At 40.1% G+C, this 23,349-nt stretch overlaps 1 protein-coding gene across 4 annotated transcripts; it reads right to left on the bottom strand.

The window, feature by feature from the left end:
• Positions 1-5,308: 5,308 nt before the first annotated feature.
• rsrc2 (arginine/serine-rich coiled-coil 2) lies at positions 5,309-22,532 on the bottom strand. 4 transcript variants are annotated; one of them, XM_060906819.1, is made up of 10 exons: positions 22,420-22,532; positions 18,576-18,723; positions 11,068-11,108; positions 8,980-9,158; positions 8,223-8,381; positions 7,814-7,930; positions 7,526-7,611; positions 7,158-7,429; positions 6,729-6,818; positions 5,309-6,002 (listed from the first exon to the last, which is right to left on the bottom strand). In XM_060906819.1, exons 2-10 carry the CDS (start codon positions 18,655-18,657, stop codon positions 5,817-5,819), a joined length of 1,212 nt encoding a protein of 403 aa, XP_060762802.1. In that variant the 5' UTR covers positions 18,658-18,723; positions 22,420-22,532; the 3' UTR covers positions 5,309-5,816. The 4 variants fall into 4 exon arrangements, with proteins under 4 accessions (XP_060762802.1, XP_060762803.1, XP_060762805.1 ...); XM_060906820.1 differs by having other exon boundaries at positions 7,158-7,426; XM_060906822.1 differs by lacking the exon at positions 22,420-22,532 and adding an exon at positions 10,696-10,774 and having other exon boundaries at positions 18,576-18,625.
• Between the last annotated feature and the right edge of the window lie 817 nt (positions 22,533-23,349).

The following is a 23,349-nucleotide window of genomic DNA, read 5'->3' as shown; positions in this document are numbered from 1 at the left end:
AACATACCCTACACTGAAGGTCTGTCTGCCCTTTAATATTTTCTTGATTTCTTGTCTGACGGCCTTTGATGACCAAGTTTATCATGGGTATGGCTGAGTTTGTTCTCACCCCTAACTACTTTTTATTCAAACAAACTGTGTCCCCTGACTGTGCCAAATTATATCTTGGCTTTCTTAAAAATCAATATGTGCTCCACCGTAGTCCTTTCCTGCAGAGTATTATCCTGTTCAAGAGATATATTGATGACCATTTTGTAATTTGTACAGTCCCTGACAAAAGTCTTGTTGCTTGGGTACAAGTTGACCTTAAGTGCCCCTTAAATATATGTCTAATCAATTTTTTTTTTTTTTACAAGAAATGGCTAATTTCAATCCCAACAGCTTTTGAAATAATGTTTTGGTGCCAAACGAAACTGCTGAAAAGCATTCTAACGTTCACAGCTTGGTAAAGCCCACTGAGTCAGTTTTTGAAAAGACAAAAGTCTTGTCACCTTGTCATATGATGCACCCAATCCTAGATTACAGCCTCACCTGTGATCAATCAATTAGTGGGTGTGTATAAAAAGAACCCCAGCACACCAAACCTTCACATCAACTGCAACTTGACCTCTGACAACATGCCTAAGATTCACCCTGAGACCAAAGCGTTGATTATCAAGAGGCTGAAGACCAGATCTACTGCTGAGGTGGCTGACACCTTCAATGTGTCTCAGCATCAAGTACAAAGAATAAGAAAAAGATTTGAAGAGACTGGAGATGTTTTTGACAAGCCCAGGTCCGGCAGGCCCTGCAAGACAACTGCTCGGGAGGACCATTTGTTGGCTCGAAAATCCAAGGCCAGCCCCTTTTCCACTGCAGCAGAGCTCCACCAGGCCTGGTCACCTCAAGTCCCCGTGTCAACCAGAACAGTTTGTAGAATTCTGTCTCGAAATGGCCTCCATGGTCAAATCAGTGCCCAGAAACCAGCACTAAACAAAAGGCAATTAAGAAAACGTGTGGCATTTGCCAAGGCCCACAGCTTGCTAAAAGGATGGACGCTGGAAAAGTGGCAGAAGGTGGATTTCTCAGATGAATCTTCGGTTGAATTACATCACAGCCACCGCAAATATTGCAGGAGACCTACTGGAGCCCGCATGGATCCGAGATTCACCCAGAAAACAGTTGTTTGGTGGCAGAAAAATCATTGTCTGGGGTTACATCCAGTATGGGGGTATGCAAAAGATTTGCAGGGTGGAAGGCAATATCAAGAAGTATTAGCTACCTCTTACATTCCCAACCATAAAAGGGGTCAAATTTTGCAGCAGGATGCTGCTCCATCACATACTTCCATCTCTACATCAAAGTTCCTCAAGGTGAAGAAGATCAAGGTGCTCCAGGACTGGCCAGCCCAGTCACCAGACATGAACATCATTGAGCATGTCTGGGGTAGAATGAAAGAGGAAGCATGGAAGACAAAACCAAAGAATCTTGAACTCTGGGAGGCATGTAAGACTGCTTTCTTTGCTATTCCTGATGACTTCATCAATAAATTGTATGAATCATTGTCGAACCGCATGGATGCAGTCCTTCAAGCTCATGGAAGTCATACAAGATATTAAATATGGATCTCACAGCACCACTACTTAATTCACTTATGTTATGCAACATATTTTTGTATTTGAAGTAAATTATTTGTTCAATTTTCACATTACTCTCTGTAGGCGACAAAACTTTTGTCTTGCCAAAATCTGACCTTTGTGTTCATTAAATGATCAATCTTTCTTCAGTGAAGCAAATTTATTTTAGTATATTAAACATAATTTGGGAGGATTTTAGCTTTCATATGAGCCATTTCTAAAACCAATGGATTAATTAAAAGTCAGGTTATAAGCTGCTGTTTTTACAAAATGGATAAGTGACAAGACTCTTGTCAGGGACTGTAGATGTTCACCATCAAACTTTGAACTGTTTGCTCTTTACATGAACCAGCCATTAAATTCACACTTGTTAGTGCTAGTCATGAATTTCTTAGATATGTGCATTTCAGTTGTTGACAGATCCATTACTTCTTCCACGTAGTGAAAGGACACAGAGGACAACAGCGTTCTCCATGCTAAAAGTGCCTGTCCCACTTCCTTTAGATGTGGCTTACCCTACTGCTAATTTACCAGACTTCATGAGACTGAATTTGAAGCTAAAGCAAAGCTTATTTTAACATACAGCCCAATTCAAATTGATAATTTCTACTTAAAAAAAAATTCAGAAATGAAAGTAGAAGGAAATTTTCAGGACATGGTCATTCGTGCTGATATTTACAGGTACTGGGAGAAATACTAGAAAAACAAACCTAATGTTATGACTGAAGTAAGAGACTGAATGAAACTGAAGTGCTCAAACTGTCAAACCTGTTCCAGAATTATTCACCTTTTCCACAGAGTTAGAAATTTGTTATTAGCATCTCGTCTCGTCTTCTTCCGCTTTATCCGGGACCGGGTCGCGGAGGCAGCAGTCTAAGCATGGAAGCCCAAACTTCCCTCTCCCCAGACACCTCGGTCAGCTCCTCGGGAAGAACACCGAGGCGTTCCCAGGCCAGCCGAGAGACATAGTCCCTCCAGCGTGTCCTGGGTCTTCCCCGGGGGGACATGCCTGGAACACCTCCCCAGGGAGGCGTCCAGGAGGCATCCGAAAAAGATGCCCGAGCCACCTCAGCTGGTTTCTCTCGATGTGGAGGAGCAGCGGCTCTACTCCGAGCTCCTCCCGAGTGACTGTGCTTCTCACCCTACAGTGGTGCTTGAAAGTTTGTGAACCCTTTAGAATTTTCTATATTTCTGCATAAATATGACCTAAAACGTCATCAGATTTTCACACAAGTCCTAAAAGTAGATAGAGAACCCAGTTAAACAAATGAGACAAAAATATTATACTTTGTCATTTATTTATTGAGGAAAATGATCCAATATTACATCTTTGTGAGTGGCAAAAGTATGTGAACCTCTAGGATTAGCAGTTAATTTGAAGGTGAAATTAAAGTCACGTGTTTTCAATCAATGGGATGACAATCAGGTGTGAGTGGGCACCCTCTTTTATGTAAGGAACAGGGATCTATCAAAGTCTGATCTTCACAACACATGTTTGTGGAAGTGTATCATGGCACGAACAAAGGAGATTTCTAAGGACCTCAGAAAAAGTGTTGTTGATGCTCATCAGGCTGGAAAAGGTTACAAAACCATCTCTAAAGAGTTTGAACTCCACCAATCCACAGTCAGACAGATTGTGTACAAATGGAGAAAATTCAAGCCCATTGTTACCCTCCCCAGGAGTGGTCGACCAACAAAGATCACCCCAAGAGCAAGGTGTGTAATCATCGGCGAGGTCACAAAGGACCCCAGGGTAACTTCTAAGCAACTGAAGGCCTCTCTCACATTGGCTAATGTTAATGTTCATGAGTCCACCATCAGGAGAACACCGAACAACAATGGTGTGCATGGCAGGGTTGCAAGGAGAAAGCCACTGTTCTCCAAACAGAACATTGCTGCACGTTTGCAGTTTGCTAAAGATCACATGGACAAGCCAGAAGGTTATTGGAAAATGTTTTGTGGACGGAAGAGACCAAAATAGAATTTTTGGTTTAAATGAGAAGCGTTATGTTTGGAGAAAGGAAAACACTGCATTCCAGCATAAGAACCTTATCCCATTTGTGAAACATGGTGGTGGTAGTATCATGGTTTGGGCCTGTTTTGCTGCATCTGGGCCAGGACGGCTTGCCATCATTGATGGACCAATGAATTCTGAATTATACCAGCGAATTCTAAAGGAAAATGTCAGGACATCTGTCCATGAACTGAGTCTCAAGATAAGCCGGGTCATGCAGTAAGAAAACAATCCTAAGCACACAGGTCGTTCTACCAAAGAATGGTTAAAGAAGAATAAAGTAAATGTTTTGGAATGGCCAAGTCAAAGTCCTGACCTTAATCCAATCGAAATGTTGTGGAAGGACCTGAAGCGAGCAGTTCATGTGAGAAAACCCACCATCATCCCAGAGTTGAAGCTGTTCTGTACAGAGGAATGGGTTAAAATTCCTCCAAGCCGGTGTGCAGGACTGATCAACAGTTCCTGGAAACATTTAGTTGCAGTTATTGCTGCACAAGGGGGTCACAGTAGATACTGAAAGCAAAGGTTCACATACTTTTGCCACTCACAGATATGTAATATTGGATCATTTTCCTCAATAAATAAATGACCAAGTATAATATTTTTGTCTCATTTGTTTAACTGGGTTCTCTTTATCTACTTTTAGGACTTATGTGAAAATCTGATGACGTTTTAGGTCATATTTATGCAGAAATATAGAAAATTCTAAAGGGTTCACAAACTTTCAAGCACCACTGTATCTCTAAGGGAGCGCCCAGCCACCCTGCGAAGGAAACTCATTTCGGCCGCTTGTATCTGCGATCTTGTTCTTTCGGTCATTACCCAAAGCTCATGACCATAGGTGAGAGTCGGAACATAGATCGACCGGTAAATTGAGAGCTTCGCCTTTTGGCTCAGCTCCTTCTTCACCACGATGGACCGGTAAAGCGACCGCATCACTGCGGAGGCTGCACCGATCCGCCTGTCGATCTCACGCTCCATCCTTCCCTCACTCGTGAACAAGATCCCGAGATACTTAAACTCTTCCACTTGAGGCAGGACTTCTCCACCAACCTGGAGAGGGCAAGCCACCCTTTTCCGGTCGAGAACCATGGCCTCGGACTTGGAAGTGCTGATACCAAAACCCTTATGGAGAAACCATCAAGGACCGTGACGTCGCCCGGTATGGCGCAGCCGGGGCCCTACCCTGGAGCCAGGCCTGGGGTTGGGGCTCGTATACAAGCGCTTGGCAGTCGGGCCTTTGCCCATGGGGCCCGGCCGGGCTCAGCCCGAAGAGGTGACGTGGGCCCGACCCCCTGTGGGTTCACCACCCACAGAGGTAGCAGTAGGGGACTGGTGCAGTGTGGATTGGGTGGCAATCGAAGGCAGGGGCCTCGACGACCTGATCCTCGGACACAGCGGCTAGCTGTTGGGACATGGAATGTTATTAGCATGACCCAACAAAAACCTTTGTTCATCAGTGCTATCCGGTTTTTGTTGTATGTGCACGGGTAATTTCTCTGCCATACCTGTTTAGACATAAACGTGGATTTAAATACATTTTCATGTTAGGACACGGTTTAAAAAAAACAAAACAAAAAAACCCACACACAAGACAATACAATAAAATCTTTTAAAAAATTAATTGGAGTTTACTTTTGAAGAACTGCCCCCCCCCCCCAAAACTACAAATGGTGGGTAAACATTTTAAAATTTATTTACTGAAAGAGGGTAAATCACTAACATTTTTGGACAAACAAAAATTTTAATGTGAGAAGCACTTAGAACAGCTTGGCACAATTGTGGCCACTATGCCAGTGTTTTCTGATGGAAAGGTTTCAGTCATGTTCTTCATAGCATGATTCTAAGCAATGTGTTCAATCCGTTCTATCCACGGGGGAAATAGGAGTTATTTAAAAAAAAAAAAAAAAACACAAAGAAAATGAAGTTGCAACATTCAAACCCCCAGTAAAGCTATGCAGAATCCTATTGCACCTTTGTGTAATATTCCGGAGAGCTGCAGTACAATCCTAACAAAAAACAAACCAAATCACTCGTATGTACATCTGGATTCTTTCAAGACAAAAGTTGAATAGTTGAATAAATTACAGATGCAAACCAATATCCATGCGATCTAAAGCATCAGCTTTCTATACACACGTTAAAAAGGAGCTGAGGTGATGATGGACGAGTGAAACGGTGAATATTCAAACAGGGTCTGTCCCTCGTGAAGAGAAAGACGTGGAGAAACCGAGGCCCATCCCCCTCTGTGTGTGCGTCTGTGAGCGCGCCATTTCATACTGCACATCCAGGTTACGGAACATTTCTTCCTGTTGCTGCAGCGTCTTCATGCCTTCCTCGTTGAGGTCTCCAGAAGATGAGTCATCATCAGCCTGCAGGTGAACAGAGTCTACAAATCACTAACTCAAGTCAAGTGTATAAAATTTTGTCTACCCTCAAGACAAAATTAAGACTACAAATATGTAATTTGATATGCGAGTTTAAAAAAAAAAAAAAAAAACACTCCAAATAGTGAACTAAGAATGGGACTGAAGTCCCATGTCAAAACTTAATATACTATTAGGCCTAAACACCGTGTGTGTGTGTGTGTGTGTGTGTGTGTGTGTGTGTGTGTGTGTATTTCACTGAAATCTGATGAGGTGCTTCCCTGGATGCATGCACTTTTTCTTTCCCTCCCCCCCCTTGACAACCTGAAATCAAAACTTGACTTTCAAAAGTGTGTTTCCTCATTTCCTTGGTTAGATTGTGCAACATTCATCAGAATACGAAAGTGCAGAGATTTTAGCATCAAGTTAATAGATCACTTACATTTCTAATTTTAAAATCATTTACAACCCCAAATCAGAAAACATCAGGATGGTCTATCAAAATTAAAACTAAAAACAATGATTTATAAATAACCTCTGACCTATATTGCACTCAAAATTATACAACAGCACATAATTTGATGACTCACCTCATGAATTACTATCTGCAATAAAGTACAAGTCAAAGTAAATTTATAAATCACTATTTTCTTGTTTTTAATTGGTATTTTCCACACTGTCCCAACTTTTTCTGATTTGGAGTTGTAAAATACGTGCAGGACTTGAACTTACTTTGATGCCCATCAGTTTGCGGAACTTCACGTTTTGGTCTTTGTTGCCAAAATTCAGCTTTTCCCAAAGTTCTGCAGTCTGGGACTTGTCCTTCAACACAAACAACGAAGATTTTAAAATGACAGCAATGACCATTTTAACGGTATACGTTTTAGAGTTTGCAAAATGCTCATTATATTGTTTATTCAATTAATTTCATATTTCTACACAGTTCTGTACCTTTACGAATCTTAATTGGAATTTTTGCAATCTCTTAATTTGACCATTTGTGCTGATTGCAACGTTGTGCAATTTTCTGGGGTAACCTATGACATTAATACATTAGCCTTTCGTCAGAAAAAAACAATCATGTTTTTCCCCCAATTAACAATATTACAATATAAATAAAAAACAAATATTCCTGAATGCAGATGCCACCCTTTTTCTCACCCCTTCCTTCTTCCCCTGCCACAATAGCTTCCTCTTCTTCTCCTGTTCAGCAAACTTCATGGGGTTGACAGCTGAGGGATTATAGTAGCTTGGCACAGCGATGCCAGTCTCTGCCAGCGTTTTAGCCTGCAGCGCTGCCATCTGAGCTGCCATAGCAATCTGTGGTGTGACCTGTGTGCCAGAAGCAAGCAGCGCTGCCACATTCAGCGCCGGACTGGAGGCAGCAGCTGGGGCGTGGTCACAGAGCAACGGAGCTGTGGCCGCTGCTGCTGCTGGAGGGTAACGTCAATAAAGTGTTCAAGATGACGCTAATTTTCACCAGATGAGTAAATAATGTTGACTAAACATAGCTAAGTAAAGTTCCTTACCTGCTACAATCTCTTGCTGCTGCTGCTGGTGTTTTTCCAGCAGCTCTTTCTCTTTCTGTTCTTGAAGTTTTTTGGCTCTCTCTAACCTGTAAGTGCCAAAGCAGAATATAATCAAGTAAAGATTTTACGATAAGAAATTTAACGAGTCTATGCAGAGTCCACCCAACAACTGTGACATGGAGAAGAATCCAGAAACGTATATAACTAAACAGCTTTTGATATTGTAACATACATGGTGTGTGTGTAATGTTTTAAAACAACAGCCCTTTAAATTAAACACTGTTCTACCTCCTGGCCAAAGCCTCTTGTGCATCCATAGCTGTGTTTCTGCCCCTGAAAACCACAGGACTGGGAGAGCGACTGTGACTCTTCCTTCTCACTTTCTCACTCTTTTTCTTCTTCTCTCTGTTGCAAAAGAAATAAAAATACAAAATATTTTGCTGTTAAATTTTTATGATCAAACATTTAAAAATATTAATTTGAGAAATCCCGGTGCATGTACAACTTCATGAAATGGTTTGCTTTTAAAAAAATCTCAGCAAGTTTGTCATTTGTGAGGGAGAAATATAACAAACTAACCCAAGATTAATGACATTATTGAAGTACTAGTAATCTTCAGGAACAATTTTATAGTAAATCATCATGAGAAATTTGGGGAAATGTGAATTTCCCGCACATATTCTCCACACTGATGTACCTGCTTTTGCTGCGACTTCTGCTCCTTTGTCTATGTTTGGAACGCGATCTGGATCGGGATTTGGGTCGCCTCTTCCTCTCACGACTCTTTGATCTCCTCTCACGGCTGCGTGACCGAGACCTTCGTCTGTCCCGGCTTCGACTACGATGCCTTCTATGACTGCAAAACAACAGACCACAGAACTAACACTAAAGTATTTTAATAGCATGTATTTTAAGAACCTTAAAACTGAAATAGCTGTGGTGTCGTAGGGAAGATAAATAATAAGGTCTGATATTGACTGATTGTAATTATACTTGTGCCTCGATTTATTAACTCAATCAAGTGTAATTTTTAAAGGAACTGCACAGCCCTACTCTACACCTGTGTGCATGTTGATGAAATTAAATTATTCTGACTGAACTTGAATGAAATACTTTAAATTGGGATTAGTTGCACAATCAGCATTATACCACGCAGACCATGGATGTGTGTGTTCTGGTGGCATTTTTCTTTCTAATTCAGAGATGTGATCTTTGCGTTTGGTGTGTGAGGAATAAGTCAATAAATATCTAGATCGATAGTACGAACAGCAATCAAAAAAGGGGAGGCTACAACACCCGCCAATGCACCGCATCATGTTTGTAGTACAAAGTATTCTGAAATAAGTGCATTTATATGAACACCAGTGTATCGTGAAGTAGGGCATGACCACTGACCATTAGATACTGGAAAGTGAATGTCTAATGAAAGTGGGCTTATATTTTTGCCATGTTACCTTTCCCTTGAGCGGGACCTGGACGGGGTTCTTCCTCTGGAGGACCTCTTATCCTTTCTGCGGTGTCGTTCCTCTCCGCTGTCTTCTGAAAGCCTCTCGCGTTCTTTATCTGAACTCTGCAGTAGGTCCTCAGATCGGCTATGTGATCTGACCAACTTGTCCGGGTCTCTCCGCCGTGCCTGTTTTAAGAAGAAGTGGTCTCTTTCAGGAAAATAGTGTGACAAAGAGAGTTAGTATGCCAGTTTTAGAACAAGCATCTTTCAGATGATTAATACGCACAGCCCCAACCACCCCCCCTTCTCACCTACACCTCTCCAAACACCAAATTTCTTTGGGCACAAATCCCATTCTTATTAAAAACAATAAAAATCATGAAATAAGAAAAAAGTGAAATTGATCTTAGCTCAACTCTAATAGAAGGTCGTATTCAGAGTTCAAGACTTCAAAATCACGCCTCCAAAATCGCCAGATTTTCTTGTTTAAGGCTCTCAGTATCTATTTTGTGTCTATCAGCACCTTTAAAATCAGGCACTTGCCTTATAACTTTTGGGGGTGTGGAATGCGAACTCTGAAAACAGAGCAGAAAATAACAGCATCCCCTCCTCTTTGCTGTCAACTATGATACACTGTTGCATTAAAGCAAGAGACAATATAAAACACACTAAGTATCTTAATATGACCACATGAAAATGAGAAGGCGGTTAAAACTCAAATAAAAATCGAATAGTTCTCTAATCTATTGTGACTACGTTAATACCACCAAGAACATGAAATGGAAGTTTCATAGTTGTGATAAACACGTAGTTCACAATCACTAAAAAAAAACTTCAGTGTGAGAATGTATTCCACCCATCAGCCTATAAAATAGCACAATGTACAAGAAGCAGCCTAATATTCTCTATTAATGGCAGAAAAGAATGTGAACCTTAGGCAGGGGAGAAAACGCTGTAGCTGCCATTGAGAATTGCAGCAGAATTCAATGAACAGGTCAAGAAAGGATTTAGCCATGGCTGCAAAGACAAGCTGAACAAGCAGTCACCTGCTGTGGTTACAGCTCACTGTGGGTGGAGTTCATAATTGTATTGTAAGAAGGAAGTCCAAAAATAGATACAAATATATATTGGCCTCTTCAGGGAGGATTCTTGACATTTAATTAATTCAATGACGATGTGTCATACCTATACACTTAATATTGCCTCAAATAGCAGTCCACATGAAATTGGCGTGTGTGTGTGTGTGTGTGTGTGTGTGTGTGTGTGTGTGTGTGTGTGTGTGTGTGTAAATAAACAAACATACCCGAAACACGTTTCAGGCTGACCACAAACTGTCAGACAGTGGCACTGCACTTCTCGCCTTAATATGGCTGAAGTCTGTAGATAAGTCTGAGGTCTACATGCCAATGTGATCAAGTTCAATACGAATGGCCTTATTATGTAAACAGAACGCAACTCTGAATACGGCCCTGTATCAAGCATTCCCCCCCCCCAAGTCAGGCTTGCTATGGCTTCCTCTTTTGATGCAACTTATACGTACTAGCCTTTCAGTTTGCTTTTTCATGACATTCCCAACATTCATGCATACAGATAAGACAACAAAGAACGATCAAGATCAATGCAACTCATGTGGGGCTTGGAAAATTAGAACTATAATTCAGGTTGCTAGACAGAAACAAATATATAATTTTTAGGCAAGTGGAAGATTGAGGCTGATAGTTACCTGTCCAGATGTAGGCATATAATTTTGCTATCTGTCAGCAGCGTCTTCTGTTCAGAGTGTCTCTTCGTGCATTAGCACGCTGAGTGTAATTTGTTATAGAGATGTTATCATGTGATCTAAATACAGGCTTTTACCAAAAAGAAAATTCCCACACAATCTGTACTCTACTTTAGTCATGTCTAATTTCACAAAACTGACATGTGAGGGAGAGAACCAAAGGAATTATCCCTCAAGAACTACTTAATTTTGGCATTTCATCATGTCCTGTAAAAGCTTCATACTTACCCTGTCCTAAAATTTATGATAAATTACATAATGATGTGACCACATCAACTTAACCTACATGAGTGAAATGGTCTTTAATTTAGTTACCTCTTTGCTTCTGCTCCGGGATCTTCTGTGCTTTTTGTCACCTGAAATTCAAAGGAAATTAATGCAATAGCACACCACACACACAATCTTGAAAAAGAAATACTTCAGACACTGGAGAGTGTGCTGCAAGGTTTTAGTCCACACCAATTCTATACAAATTTAAATAAAATATTTACCTCGCAAGACTGCACTGGTTAAACTACTTTACTTTGTTGGTCTCATTTCATGAAAATAGTAAAATAAAATTGAAAAGTCTGCCTGGTACTTCAGAAGGTTCAAATCCTGATCTGATTTTATTCTCTGTGCATCACGGGCGATTGCTCTAAGACAATGAGGGAGGCTCAGCCTCCTCTAAAAATGACGAACATCGTGTAGGATGAATTGCGCTAGGCTTATGTTATAGCCGACCTTATAACATTGCTATTTCAGATCCAGAATCATAGAAATATATGTGCTCAACCCAACTACAGTGCGAAATCATTCCGTTATAACTTTCTCCAGTTCGCCTAATGTGTGCGAGAGTTTTTCCCCCTCGTGACAGCGCGATGCAGCCCAGCCTCAGTGGACTTCAATGGCATTTGGGAGCTATGCGCTTTTCAATCTCAAAATGCAAGACGATTATTGGACAAATACTGCGAAAACACCCGCCCACGGAGTCTCACGGACTCCCAGCCTCAGTGGACTTCAATGGCATTTGGGAGCTCTGCGCTTTTCAATCTCAAAATGCAAGACGGTTATTGGACAAATACTGCGAAAATGCCCGCCCACGGACTCCGAGCCTCACAGTGGGAGGGACATGGCAGTTTCCACGAGGAGACTGGTGAAAGCGGCCGGATATTTTCTTTGATTGACAGCTCGTTTCAAATATAGACAGGCAGCGGTGAATTTCAGTTCAGTCCCATGCGGATTCGCAAGTGGTGTGGTGTATTGTAAGAGATCAGCTTACATTTCGATTTCATTCATTACATACGGTTTCTACCAGCTTTTTTAGTTTGTATATATTTTCATTGTAAATAAAGTGTAAATATAGTGTTGTCAAGTTTGCTATCTTAGTTCCAGAAATTTCATTTATTTGAGTGACTGAACTTGAGGGGGCTAGTCAGCTAGCAAGAAAGCTGCGCACGGATGCCAAGCATTGCTGATTTAATTTTGGCAAAGCCATTTGCCAGTCTTCCTTTCGAAGAAAAAATTAAAATTAAAGAGCAGGGTAGACCAACGCCTCAAATTGACTTGGTGAAAAAGGTAGGGAATAATACTCGTTCCTTTCAGCTCTCCTGGTACGAGAAAGTGGCTAACAGCAAGTGACCCACATCAACAACAGTAAATAGGCTACTTTAGTAATATGTCATGGATGGACCAAAAATATAGAATCTATTTAAAATGTTTATGCTGAGTATATTATATTGGAATATATATTTTTCTGGATATGAATTAAACACAGCTACAATTTGGAAAACAGTTTTAAACAAAAACACAGCCGAGAACATTTCACACTACAGACCTGGATTAAAAGTGAAGGGTTATCAAAACTGTCAATAAAACATTTCTCAGTCAAAATAAGTAAAATATAGGGAAAGTGTCATTGAATGAAATGTGTGGCACCCAGCTCTATGTTTGGCTCCCCAAGGTCAGTGCTTGTGCCTATTCCAGAACACTCTGCTGTTACTGCTGAGGTTCCTGACAAAGAGCTGCTTTCAATAATGATCAATTTTTAAACAACATGCCACAATTTTAAAATATAAAATGTTAAAATATACCCCCCCAACATCATGTATATTGGACAGTAGGCTAATGGGCCAAAAGAACCTGTTATTTCACAGTTTGTGACCCTGCCAACAATCAGCCAGATCAGAGGCAAGAGTATGGGCAAAACTGATGTGTTTTTTTCTTTTAAAATCTGGAAATATCGTAACCGACCAGCCTCCCCTGTTTGAAAGACTACCAGCCGCCACTGCTGTGCATGCTACTCCATCTAAAACCCTATTCTTCATGTGCAAGTGACGTCAAGCTTATTTTCCATACCAGAAGTCCGCCATGTTGGATGATGACAACCAGGAACCAACGCTTCATAATTTTCTTTTGATTTCACGGCCTTGGAAGAAAGACAATGCCTACTTTGTGTGCGGTATATAATTGCGGTAATAATGCTACTTGTGACAAAGAGAAACAGTTCTTCAGAATTCCCAACATAATTAAAATCAGCGACAAAACAGATGAACTGTCCAGAGAACGTCGTGCGCTGTGGTTCAAAAACATACATCTTAAAGACTTAGCTGAGGAAAAAGCTAATTACACCCACATGTGTGATGACCACTTTATATCTGGTAGGAGTTCACTGCTAATTAAAGCTATGTTTTCTGCTGATTAAATTGAACTTTTGAGCTTTAACGCAAACACTCTACTTCTCACCTTGCAGGAGCACCGACAAACCTACGCAATAAAACAAATCCAGATTGGGCACCAACACTTAAATTAGGACACAATAAGATCAAGACGAAAACTCATCTTGCAGTATCAAGAAGCAACAGGATAAATGAAAGATCTGCCAAGAAAGCCAGATTAGAAGCAGCGCCATCAGCTTAGCTAGCAAGCCGTGCAGCCATGTTTTACACGGCCACTTCTCAAAAAAACACGGCCATAAATCCCCAAACACGGCCTACAAATTTTATACTAACCTGTGCTAACCAAAATTTTGTTGTTTCGTGAAGCAATTTTGTACATTTCTGCGGACATTTTTGTCGATGGTCAGCAGTTTCCCGGGGCGTGCCCGGCGCATGCGCTTTCCATATATGAAGTTAAATCAAGAAAATCAAATTTACCGCCAAAAATGTAGCGTTGTTATTGGTCAGACTTTGAAACGAGGCTTGAATGGAAGCAAAATACTACGAGTTTTGAAAGCTTTGTTGGCAAAGCTCGGCAGGTTTAGAATGAGTAGGTCATGTATTTAGATAAATATCTTCGAGTTTTTTTTTTATCATACAAGCATGATAAACATATTAACAAATGTCATACTTTCCTCTGTGCCCACTGCCAAATAATATTATAGTTTTTAAATTACCTAAATTAGATGAAACATAAAACTTGTCACCTTCCTCAGTCACACCGGACTCGGCATGCTGAGAGCCGAATCTGCATTCATAAAAGATTGTTCCCATAGTAACGGCATGACGATCACTTTCACGCTTTCGGTTGGTTTCTCTTTTGCCAAGATTTACATTATCTTAAATAGTACTTTAATACACTACCATTATTATTGCATTTTTTTATTGTTTACAGTATTTACATTTCAATTAACTAGTAACTACAGGAAAATTTCCTTTCATTTGTAACTTAATTTCACTTATTTTTAACTCCTGTTTATTGCACTTAACAGAATCAAAATGATTCCTAACATTGTGATGTAACATTTGCATTATGTATATTTTGTAAAATCAAAACTTGTTAAAAGTTATCTATTATTTTCACTTGTATATATTTCATAATATTAAAAATCTTCAGAGTTGGCTGAATCTCATTTATCATCTTTGTTATATTTAGTAAAGATGGATTCTGTGTAACAGGACTTGATTGCAGAAATTTGTATTTTGTTTTTTGTCTTAAGTGCACTAGAAATTATAATTTAAGGTTTCTGTTTTTACTGCAGGAATTTGTAGATTTTATTGATAATTACAGTGATTTGTAAAGTTCTGGTTAAGGAATAAGAAACTAAATTTAAACTTTATAACATTTTATTACTTTAGTAAATAAAATGTGTTAAATGCCTAATAAAATATAATTCACACTTAAAATTAATGCTTTCTTTCTTTTCTTTTTAAGGCTCAATTGCAGCTCCAGAAGTCACCAGATTACATCAAAAAAGACGAAATTTTCAAAATTTCATCAACTTACAAAGTTACACTCCCTACTTTCAGAAAAACACTCCCAACCTTCCCAATCCTCGCTAAGCTCCTGAGCAGCACAAACTTTAGCGAGTTTGGATACACAAGGAGAACAACGTGGGTCGACTTTGCTAGGTGAGATATCAGCGATGCCGTTTCAGTAACCCAGTAACTTCGTTTTACTTATGCACTTATTTTACAGACGTACCAGAGTCAAATGAAATTGTGCCTGAAACCAAAATGAAAGTGGTTGCCAGACGGAACTCACTGGGTTACAAATATCTCAAATGGACCAGTGCAATAGAGATATGACTTGTGAATTGGTGGAACTTAAAAAAAAAAAAAAAAAAAATACTGGAAGCTGATTTAACTTGATCAGATTGCCAAAGTATGCTGTGCCTTGTGTAATTTATCTCCATCAATTGTTCCTTTTGATGAGAGTGATTTTACTTTGTCCATAAAAAGAAAACAATTAGCATAAACTAGTACTACTTGCTTAGTGATGTTTTTGTTGCATGCTTTTAGACCGTGCACTTTTTTTTTTAAAATCAAAGTTCTTTATTGTTTGAAATGTAAAGGTTTGTTTGGTTAATAATATAAAAATATCAAAATATGTTAATAAAATATACTACAGGTAGTTGTCGACTTACGACCTATGCGACTTACGACCGATCGACTTTACGACTGTCTGGTTATGACTGGCAAGTGTTTCCCAGCTGAGCTAGCTGAGCGTACGACAGTTTCCGCCCCAGCTCCTGGCAGCGCCCAGCATCCAGCCAGTGTTGCCAGGTACTGCTGACGGTTTCCAGCCCAAAATATGTTCAAAACCCGCCAAAATGCACTTAAAACCGCCCAATCTGGCAACACTGCATCCAGCCTCTTCTATTGTGTGTGCAGTGTTTCACTGGACAAACAACGAGCGAGCTACAGCGCGCGTGCGGCTTAACCAGATCTTGTGCTATAACGTGCGCAGCTGGTAATCAAAGTAACTTTCACTTTTCTGTTCTGTTACAGTTCTGTGTCCAATGTCCAAAATCTGTTACACTGTTCTGTGTCCAATGTTCAAAATGAAAAGTTAGTTTTCAACTGTTCAGCTAAAAAAAATGTAATTAAAACGACTGTGTTGTTGAAATGATCTGTTTGCAATTTATTTATAATCAAAAACTGATACAGGTGGATGAAAGAGTGATAGTGTGATAAAGTACTATACTAGTACTACTGAGTGATAAGAAGTCCTAGTGAATGCTTGATAAGTAGACAATAATAAATAATTAGGTGTATTTTTCGGCGCGTGCGCACTATGGCTCAAAATAATATACCGGCAAGAAATAAAAGTTACTTTCACCCCTGAGTATGCAGTGTTTGACTTAAACCAAATAATGAGCCAAGGTAATGAAATAAGAAAATGTTGATAAAATAAGACTTTAAGATGATTATCATTACACATTACAATATACTTACGTTCATTTAACATAGGCCGACTTACGACCAGATTGGTTTACGACCGGTCAGTCGTAACCAAACGCAGTCGTAAGTCGACGACTACCTGTACTTATGTACAAGTTCTTGCATTCGGGATTTGTATATCATCCAACATGGTGGTGGGTGCATACATCACACTGTTTTTGTCACATGGTTGCACACTAAGAATATATGAACCTGCACATTTTAACTGTGATCGTGTTAAATAGGAATATTTAATTTGGATACAAAAGTTTCCATATACCTTAGCTAAAGGAATTAAATGTTCACATTTCCTGTGTTAAAGGTGACATATTGTACCCCTTTTCCATAAGTTGACACAGTTATCTGAGGTCTTAAATGCCATTGCCATTCTCTAATTGCCATTTCAAAGACTGACATGCTTTGTTCAAAATACTGCAAGTATAAAACACCACAGCTCCCTTCTTACCCTGTCTAAACAGCCCTGTTCAAAATAGCTGATGAGTTGCCTGTAAGTTTAAAAGATAATAAACCACTGCTTGCCCCACCCCCTCTTCTGCCAGCCAATCAAGTAGAACTTTCCTCATGAATATTCATTCACAAAGGCAGTTCTCAAGCCCTGAATCAAGATACTCAGATGAAAGCGCAGCATAATTCTAATGAGCTCCCCTTGTGACATAGAAACTGAAGATAAATCTGAATGACTTGTTGAAGCACGTGTTTTGTGAAATAGGGAGCCCAAAAGAAACTGACTGGGTTGTTTTATTTCAGAGTTTGTGGGTTGGTCGGCTCCAGATACCCAAATGTACAGTACCAGTCAAAAGTTTGGACACACACTTTCATAGTAATGAGTAACTGCATCCAAACTTTTGACTGGTACTGTATGTGCACAAGCACTGAAAAAGTGAGTTTTTCCATATGTCCCCTTTAAGTCAATTAGGGTTTGTACTTTGTTTCCATAAGAGGTCATTTCAAAATAATAGCTAAAGACAGATTTATTTCATCTTTTATTTGCTATATCAGATTTACTTTGTTAGTATTTGGTAGCAATACTACCAAATTGGGGGAAATTGGAGGTCAAGTCAACACCCTGAACCTCATGTTCCTCAAACCATTCCTCAACAATTTTGCAGTGTGGCAGGGAACATGATCTTGCTGAAAGAGGCCATTGCCATTAGGGAATACAGCTGCTATGAAGGGGGATCCGCAACAAAGTTTAAGTATGTGTCAAAGTAACATCCACATGAACTCCAGGACCCAAGGTTTCCCAGCAGATCACGCCCAGAGCATCACACTGCCTCCATCAGCTTTCCTTCTTCCCACAGTGCATCCTAGTGCCATCTCTTCCCCAGAAAAGTGACACACACAGCCATCTACATAATGTAAATGAAAACATGATTCATCAGACCAGGCCCCTTTTTCCACTGCTCCATAGTCGAGTTCTGATGCTCACATGCCCTTTGTAGGTACTTTTGGCAGTGGACAGGGTTCAGCATGGGCACTCTAACAGGTCTGTAGCTATGCAGCCCCATATGCAGCAAGCTGCGATGCACTGTGTTCTGCCTCCTTTCTATTATAGCCAGCATTAACTTTTTCAGCAAGTTGTGCTACATTAGCTCTTCCATGGGCCTGGACCAGACCAGATGGGCTCTCCACGCACATCAGCAAGTCTTTGGTGCCCATGACCCTGTCACCAGTTGTCCTTCCTTGGTCCACTTTTGGTAGATACTAACCACTGCATACCGGGAACACCCCACAAGATGTGCCATTTTGGAGATGCTCAGACCCAGTCATCTAGCCATGACAATTTAGCCCTTGTCAATGTCGCTCAGATCCTTACACTTGCCCATTTTTCCTGCTTCCAACACATCAACTTCAAGAACTGACCACTCGCTGCCTAATATATTCCACCCTTTAACAGGTGCCATTGTAGTGAGATAATCAATATTATCCACTTCACCTGTCAGTAGTTTTAATGTTATTAAAAACATAGCAGTGGCTGATCGGTGTACGTTTAACCTAGCGGATGTAAACTTCTGGCCTCAACTGAACTTTTTCAATTTTCAATCTGTTCAACATATGTGTAATAATTAGTCAGTGAACACTTTTTAAGGTCACACCTATCCAGTTTTCACAAGCATTCTTTTATTTATGTATTTGTTTCATGTTCATCAAAGAAAGAGTTACCCGATTTGCGCTTTTTGTCCCTTGATCGTGATCTGGAACGTGAGTGATGTCTCCCGCTCCTGGGTGATTTGGAAGTTTCCATGTTGACGTGGACTTGGTCAAACACTGAGCTTGGACGCAGTAACTTCTTCAGGGCAGCGGCATTTGCCTAATTGGGAACAGAAGCATGGTTTTAAATGCTGCTCTATTTAGTGGCCATACCAACATTCCTTGGTCATGATTTCCTTTAAAGTTGATCCTAACCCTAAATAGGTGGATGACCTTACATGGCACCTTGGTTTAATTGGTCTAATTTATGCTTTGGATGGAAAAACAACTAACATCAGGTCAACATGATAGGATATTAAATATAACAAATGTATCATGCTGCTCTCACTGGGACCTTTGAAAAGACAACTTTCAAAGATCTTTGACATCGTTAGTGCTGTCTTTAATTCAGATTTGAAAACTACTTCTGTAAAAAACTAATTCACCAAAATCTCTTACCCTTAAAGCTAGTTGATTAGTCACAGATAACTTTTCAACCACCTGCTCAAAAAAAAAAAAAGCACATCATCCTATTCTCCTCCAACAGATCCTGTATTTCATAACAACACTCCACAGTTAGTAAACCGCCACTGGTGGCATCTCTCCCAATTTACTGATGGCTATAGAGGACAGAATGGTTTTGTGTGGGATGAGGAAGTTAAGGGAAGCAGGATTCTATACTGCAAGCATTTTGCTTGCATTTACTCCTTTATTATTTTTTTTAAATGGAGGCTGAATTTGGACTGGAGGAACACACATAGGATACCTGCATACCCAGTGTGTGCAAATTGATACTATCAAAATGATTACATTAATATAAGTCTGTGATTTGCTTTGCAGCTGGAAACGCCGTCAGACCTGCTGTTACGGAAAAATTATGCAAACCTTCTGACCAATCAAATTCCAGAATTCAGCAGCACTGTGGCAGAACATTTGTTTTATCACAAATCTTTCTACACAGCAGGGAAAACTCTACTCTGCTTATCTCTCTTGCTTCTCAAATAAAAGGTCAGAATTTCCTGCTCAGCACAGTTTTTTTGTACTGCAGATGAAAAAGGGCCCACTCACATTCACTCTTATCTGTTTGCTTGGCAGCACAACTAACTTAGCTCAGGGCAACATGACAGACTCATCTTTCAAGGTTAATTTATTGGTAACAATTAATCCAGGGGCTTTCCCTTATTACAAAATTCCATAAAATGCTGTTGTGCTTGAACGAGAGTTTTTTTCCTTTCTCTCCAACTGTTCCACACACAGAGGCCAATTAACAAGCGGAGCCCATAATTCATGGTGGTGTTACAACATGACTTAAGCCGAACATCAGCCTATAGAGATCTTGCAGTCACGTGACCGGAAAGTACACAACCGCCATCGTGTCGGTCAAAAACACCGCTGAATACTGCTGCACTCGTGTACAGAATGGATCAATTTCAACCGACGGACTACACGGCTCATTTTTCTAATGAACAGATAACTAGATATATGTCTAAAATAAACGATCTACAGATTTGTGACCCTTATGGCTTTCCGGACGGAGTTTTCACGACCGGATTTTGAACTGCCAGCGGAATACCCGGATGTGTATGATTACCTCATTAACTTTCCCTCGCTGTTCAGTGGTGAAGCGCTGCGTGCTTATAAATCTCTAGACAGTTATCTTTACAGAAATTCAGGATTTGTCAGCGACTCAGATGTGGCATCTTGTAAACAAGAAAATGATCCTCACTGGATGGGTAAGTCACTTAAGTATTGAGTATAGCACTGACCAGCCGATTATAGAATAAGGTAATTCCAAATCGTCCGTGTTGTTTACATGGATCTGGCGTTGGAGAGGTAGAGGCTTGGCAGTGGAGATTTGAGTGGCTGTTTTCTGAGCTTAGTCAACAGGCCGGCTCTGCCTGTAGCCTCGCTTTTGCTTCAGCTCCCGGCGCTGCCTCCTTCGCTTTGCTTCCGATAACAATCCATGGAGACCCCACTGGTCTCGCCATCTGGTCTCGTCTGGAATGTTTTTTTTCTCGTCCGGAATGTTGTGCATGCGATGGAAATCGCTACAAACCGTCATTTTCTGCTGGAAACCAATGTCCAGTAAGTCCATACGGTTGTAGTGGATATTGAAGTCCGGTACAGACGAACAACACGCAAAAATACACACAAAAAACGTGCACAGGTAGGGAGAGCTTGTAGCCACAGCCGTTGTATTGTATATAGTAGGGTTTTCCAGAAGAAAAGGTAGAAGAAGTAAAAGCAGAAGTAGAACCAGAAGTAGAAGGCGGAATATGGCGTTTGACCGACACGATGGCGTCTGTCACAATCTGGATCGGCTGTGACGTCACATGCAAGATCTCTATAGCTTTTTTTTTTTAAGATGGTCAGGTGTCCACATACTTACGGCCATAGTGTTATATATATATATATATATATATATATATATATATATATATATTAATTAATGTGCTTAGCGATTCTGGTGTTAATCCACTGGTTGGTGATGTGACTGAGCCATTCAAAAAGGGGACTTCACCACAGAATTCGACGTCACGTAAATACTTATTTGAACTTTTCTAGACATATGCACTGATACATACTGTTATCCATTTCTACTAAAAACATCGAGAGGTTTCATAGAAAAAGGCTAATCACACAAGCTACCCAGACATCTAGCAAGCTTAATAGATATATTATTTCAGTATTATCAGGATCCGGACAACGAGCCACTGAAATCTGCACAAATGCCATTTGTTTGCTAGTGAACACGTACACTACTAACATTAGGATGGATTTTATAAGTCTGTGAGTTAATTTACAATGAGCTCAGAATAGCCATGTGTCCCAAATGATGAGTCATTAACTCATTGGGCTTAATTTCTCTAGAATGGGAGGCAGCGGCTCCTCGCTGTCCATGTTTTATACAGTCAATGTTCATCATAAACTAGATCTTGCATAATTGAAGATATTTACTAATTAAACAGTGACTGACGTGTGAATCTTCAAAAGGGTGGGAGCATATTACATCACAATTTTAGTGTTTCACAATTTCTTCACCTTGGTAAAGATCTATGCAAAAAAAAGTTCTCTATTTCTTTTCTCTGTTTATCTGTAATGATGCTGCTGGAATCTTAATTTCCCTGAGGGAACCCACCCAAAGGGATCAATAAAGTTGTATCTTATCTAATCTAATCTAAAAAACAAGACAAGCAGCAAGAACGATGACGTGATAAAACTTCCTAATCGCACAGAAACGCGTCATGAGTGACGTCAGATCCTGTTTGTCATAACGGTATCCTGTTGTGTTTTTACGTAAATAAGATTTCACCTGTTTACTCATAAGTTCATGATAACTCAGAGTCAGTCTAGTAGCTGTACATATATGTGTCTAGACGTCCGGGTTTTGCGTTAGTTTCCCTTCCCACCGGTTGTTTCATACATGACCTCATCAGTGAAACTCGACATAATTTGTTCCAAGGTGTTGTTTGCCTGTTGTATTATCGAACTAACAGCTAGTTAGGCTAACTGTGTGCTGCTGCAGCAGGCAGAGGCACATTCCATCTCAATTTTAAGGCCACTCCGAACAGATCACTCACACACACACCGAAACACAGTGTTTATATTTTATATCGGACTAGCTCAGCTCGCTTGTTTATCGTGTTGGTTTTTCTTGTGAGCTCACGCGGCCTACCAGTCCAAAATCTCCCTCCCTCCATCTGCTCGCCATCACCCGGATACGTGAACGCGAAGTAACCGAGGATAATAAACTTTTCCAGTGCTATTAATAAACACATCATCAAATGCAAATAGTAAACGATTAAGACGTACATACCGCCTCTCAAAATGAAGAAATGTATTTTATTTATAGCTGTTTTCTGCCTTGCGGGATCGACTTCACGAACAACAGGGCTGTAGCAACATAATTCGCCGTGACCCGGAAGTACTTACTCTCATTTCCTTTGCAAGTTTTTTTTTTTTGCAATGTGTATACAATAGATACGACCCTGTGTACGTAAGCTTTTAACTTTTAAACATTCTATTCTCAAAATATGACAAAATATTATATGTCACGTCTCACATAGTCCCAGCACCAGACATTGTACCACGCTTAAAGAAGGAAGGGAAATACTTCAATTACACAATAATAATTCCACATTTTTTCTTCAACGAAATAATTTCAAAGTAATGTCTCAAAGAGTCACACTCTGGTACAGAACATTGTAATGTGACAATGAACTTTTGTATCTGAAATTTCATCCATTCATCTTCGATAACCACTTTCTGTCAGGGTTTTCAGTGCCTCTCTCAGCAATACTGGTGGTGGAACACTGGAGGAAAAACCCCCTGGTTGGGACAAACTGGAGAAAATCCATGCAAACTGCGTGTACATATCACATTTGTGAACCCTTTAGAATTTTCTATATTTCTGCATAAATATGTCCTAAAACATCATCAGATTTTCACACAAGTCCTAAAAGTAGATGAAGAGAACCCAGTTAAACAAATGAGACAAAAATAGAACTTTTTGGTTTAAATGAGAAGCGTTATGTTTAGAGAAAGGAAAACACTGCATTCCAGCATAAGACCCTTATCCCATCTGTGAAACATGGTGGTGGTAGTATCATGGTTTGGGCCTGTTTTGCTGCATCTGGGCCAGGACGGCTTGCCATCATTGATGGAACAATGAATTCTGAATTATACCAGTGAATTCTAAAGGAAAATGTCAGGACATGAACTGAATCGCAAGAGAAGGTGGGTCATG

The sequence above is a fragment of the Neoarius graeffei genome, chromosome 24 (genome assembly GCF_027579695.1).
Source record: "Neoarius graeffei isolate fNeoGra1 chromosome 24, fNeoGra1.pri, whole genome shotgun sequence".
Taxonomy (NCBI): domain Eukaryota; kingdom Metazoa; phylum Chordata; class Actinopteri; order Siluriformes; family Ariidae; genus Neoarius; species Neoarius graeffei.
Note: the sequence above shows the minus strand (reverse complement) of the source record. Positions and strands in the feature narration are given on the sequence as shown.

Bases quoted from the DNA above. Each gene is read 5' to 3' on its own strand.
- rsrc2 (XM_060906819.1), bottom strand. From the start codon at position 18,657: ATGGAAACTTCCAAATCACCCAGGAGCGGGAGACATCACTCACGTTCC. The intron at 11,109-18,575 runs GTAACTCTTTCT...TTTGAATTTCAG, and splicing joins GGACAAAAAGCGCAAATCGG to GTGACAAAAAGCACAGAAGA. The intron at 6,819-7,157 runs GTGAGAAAAAGG...TTTGTGTTGAAG, and splicing joins GGCAGGGGAAGAAGGAAGGG to GACAAGTCCCAGACTGCAGA.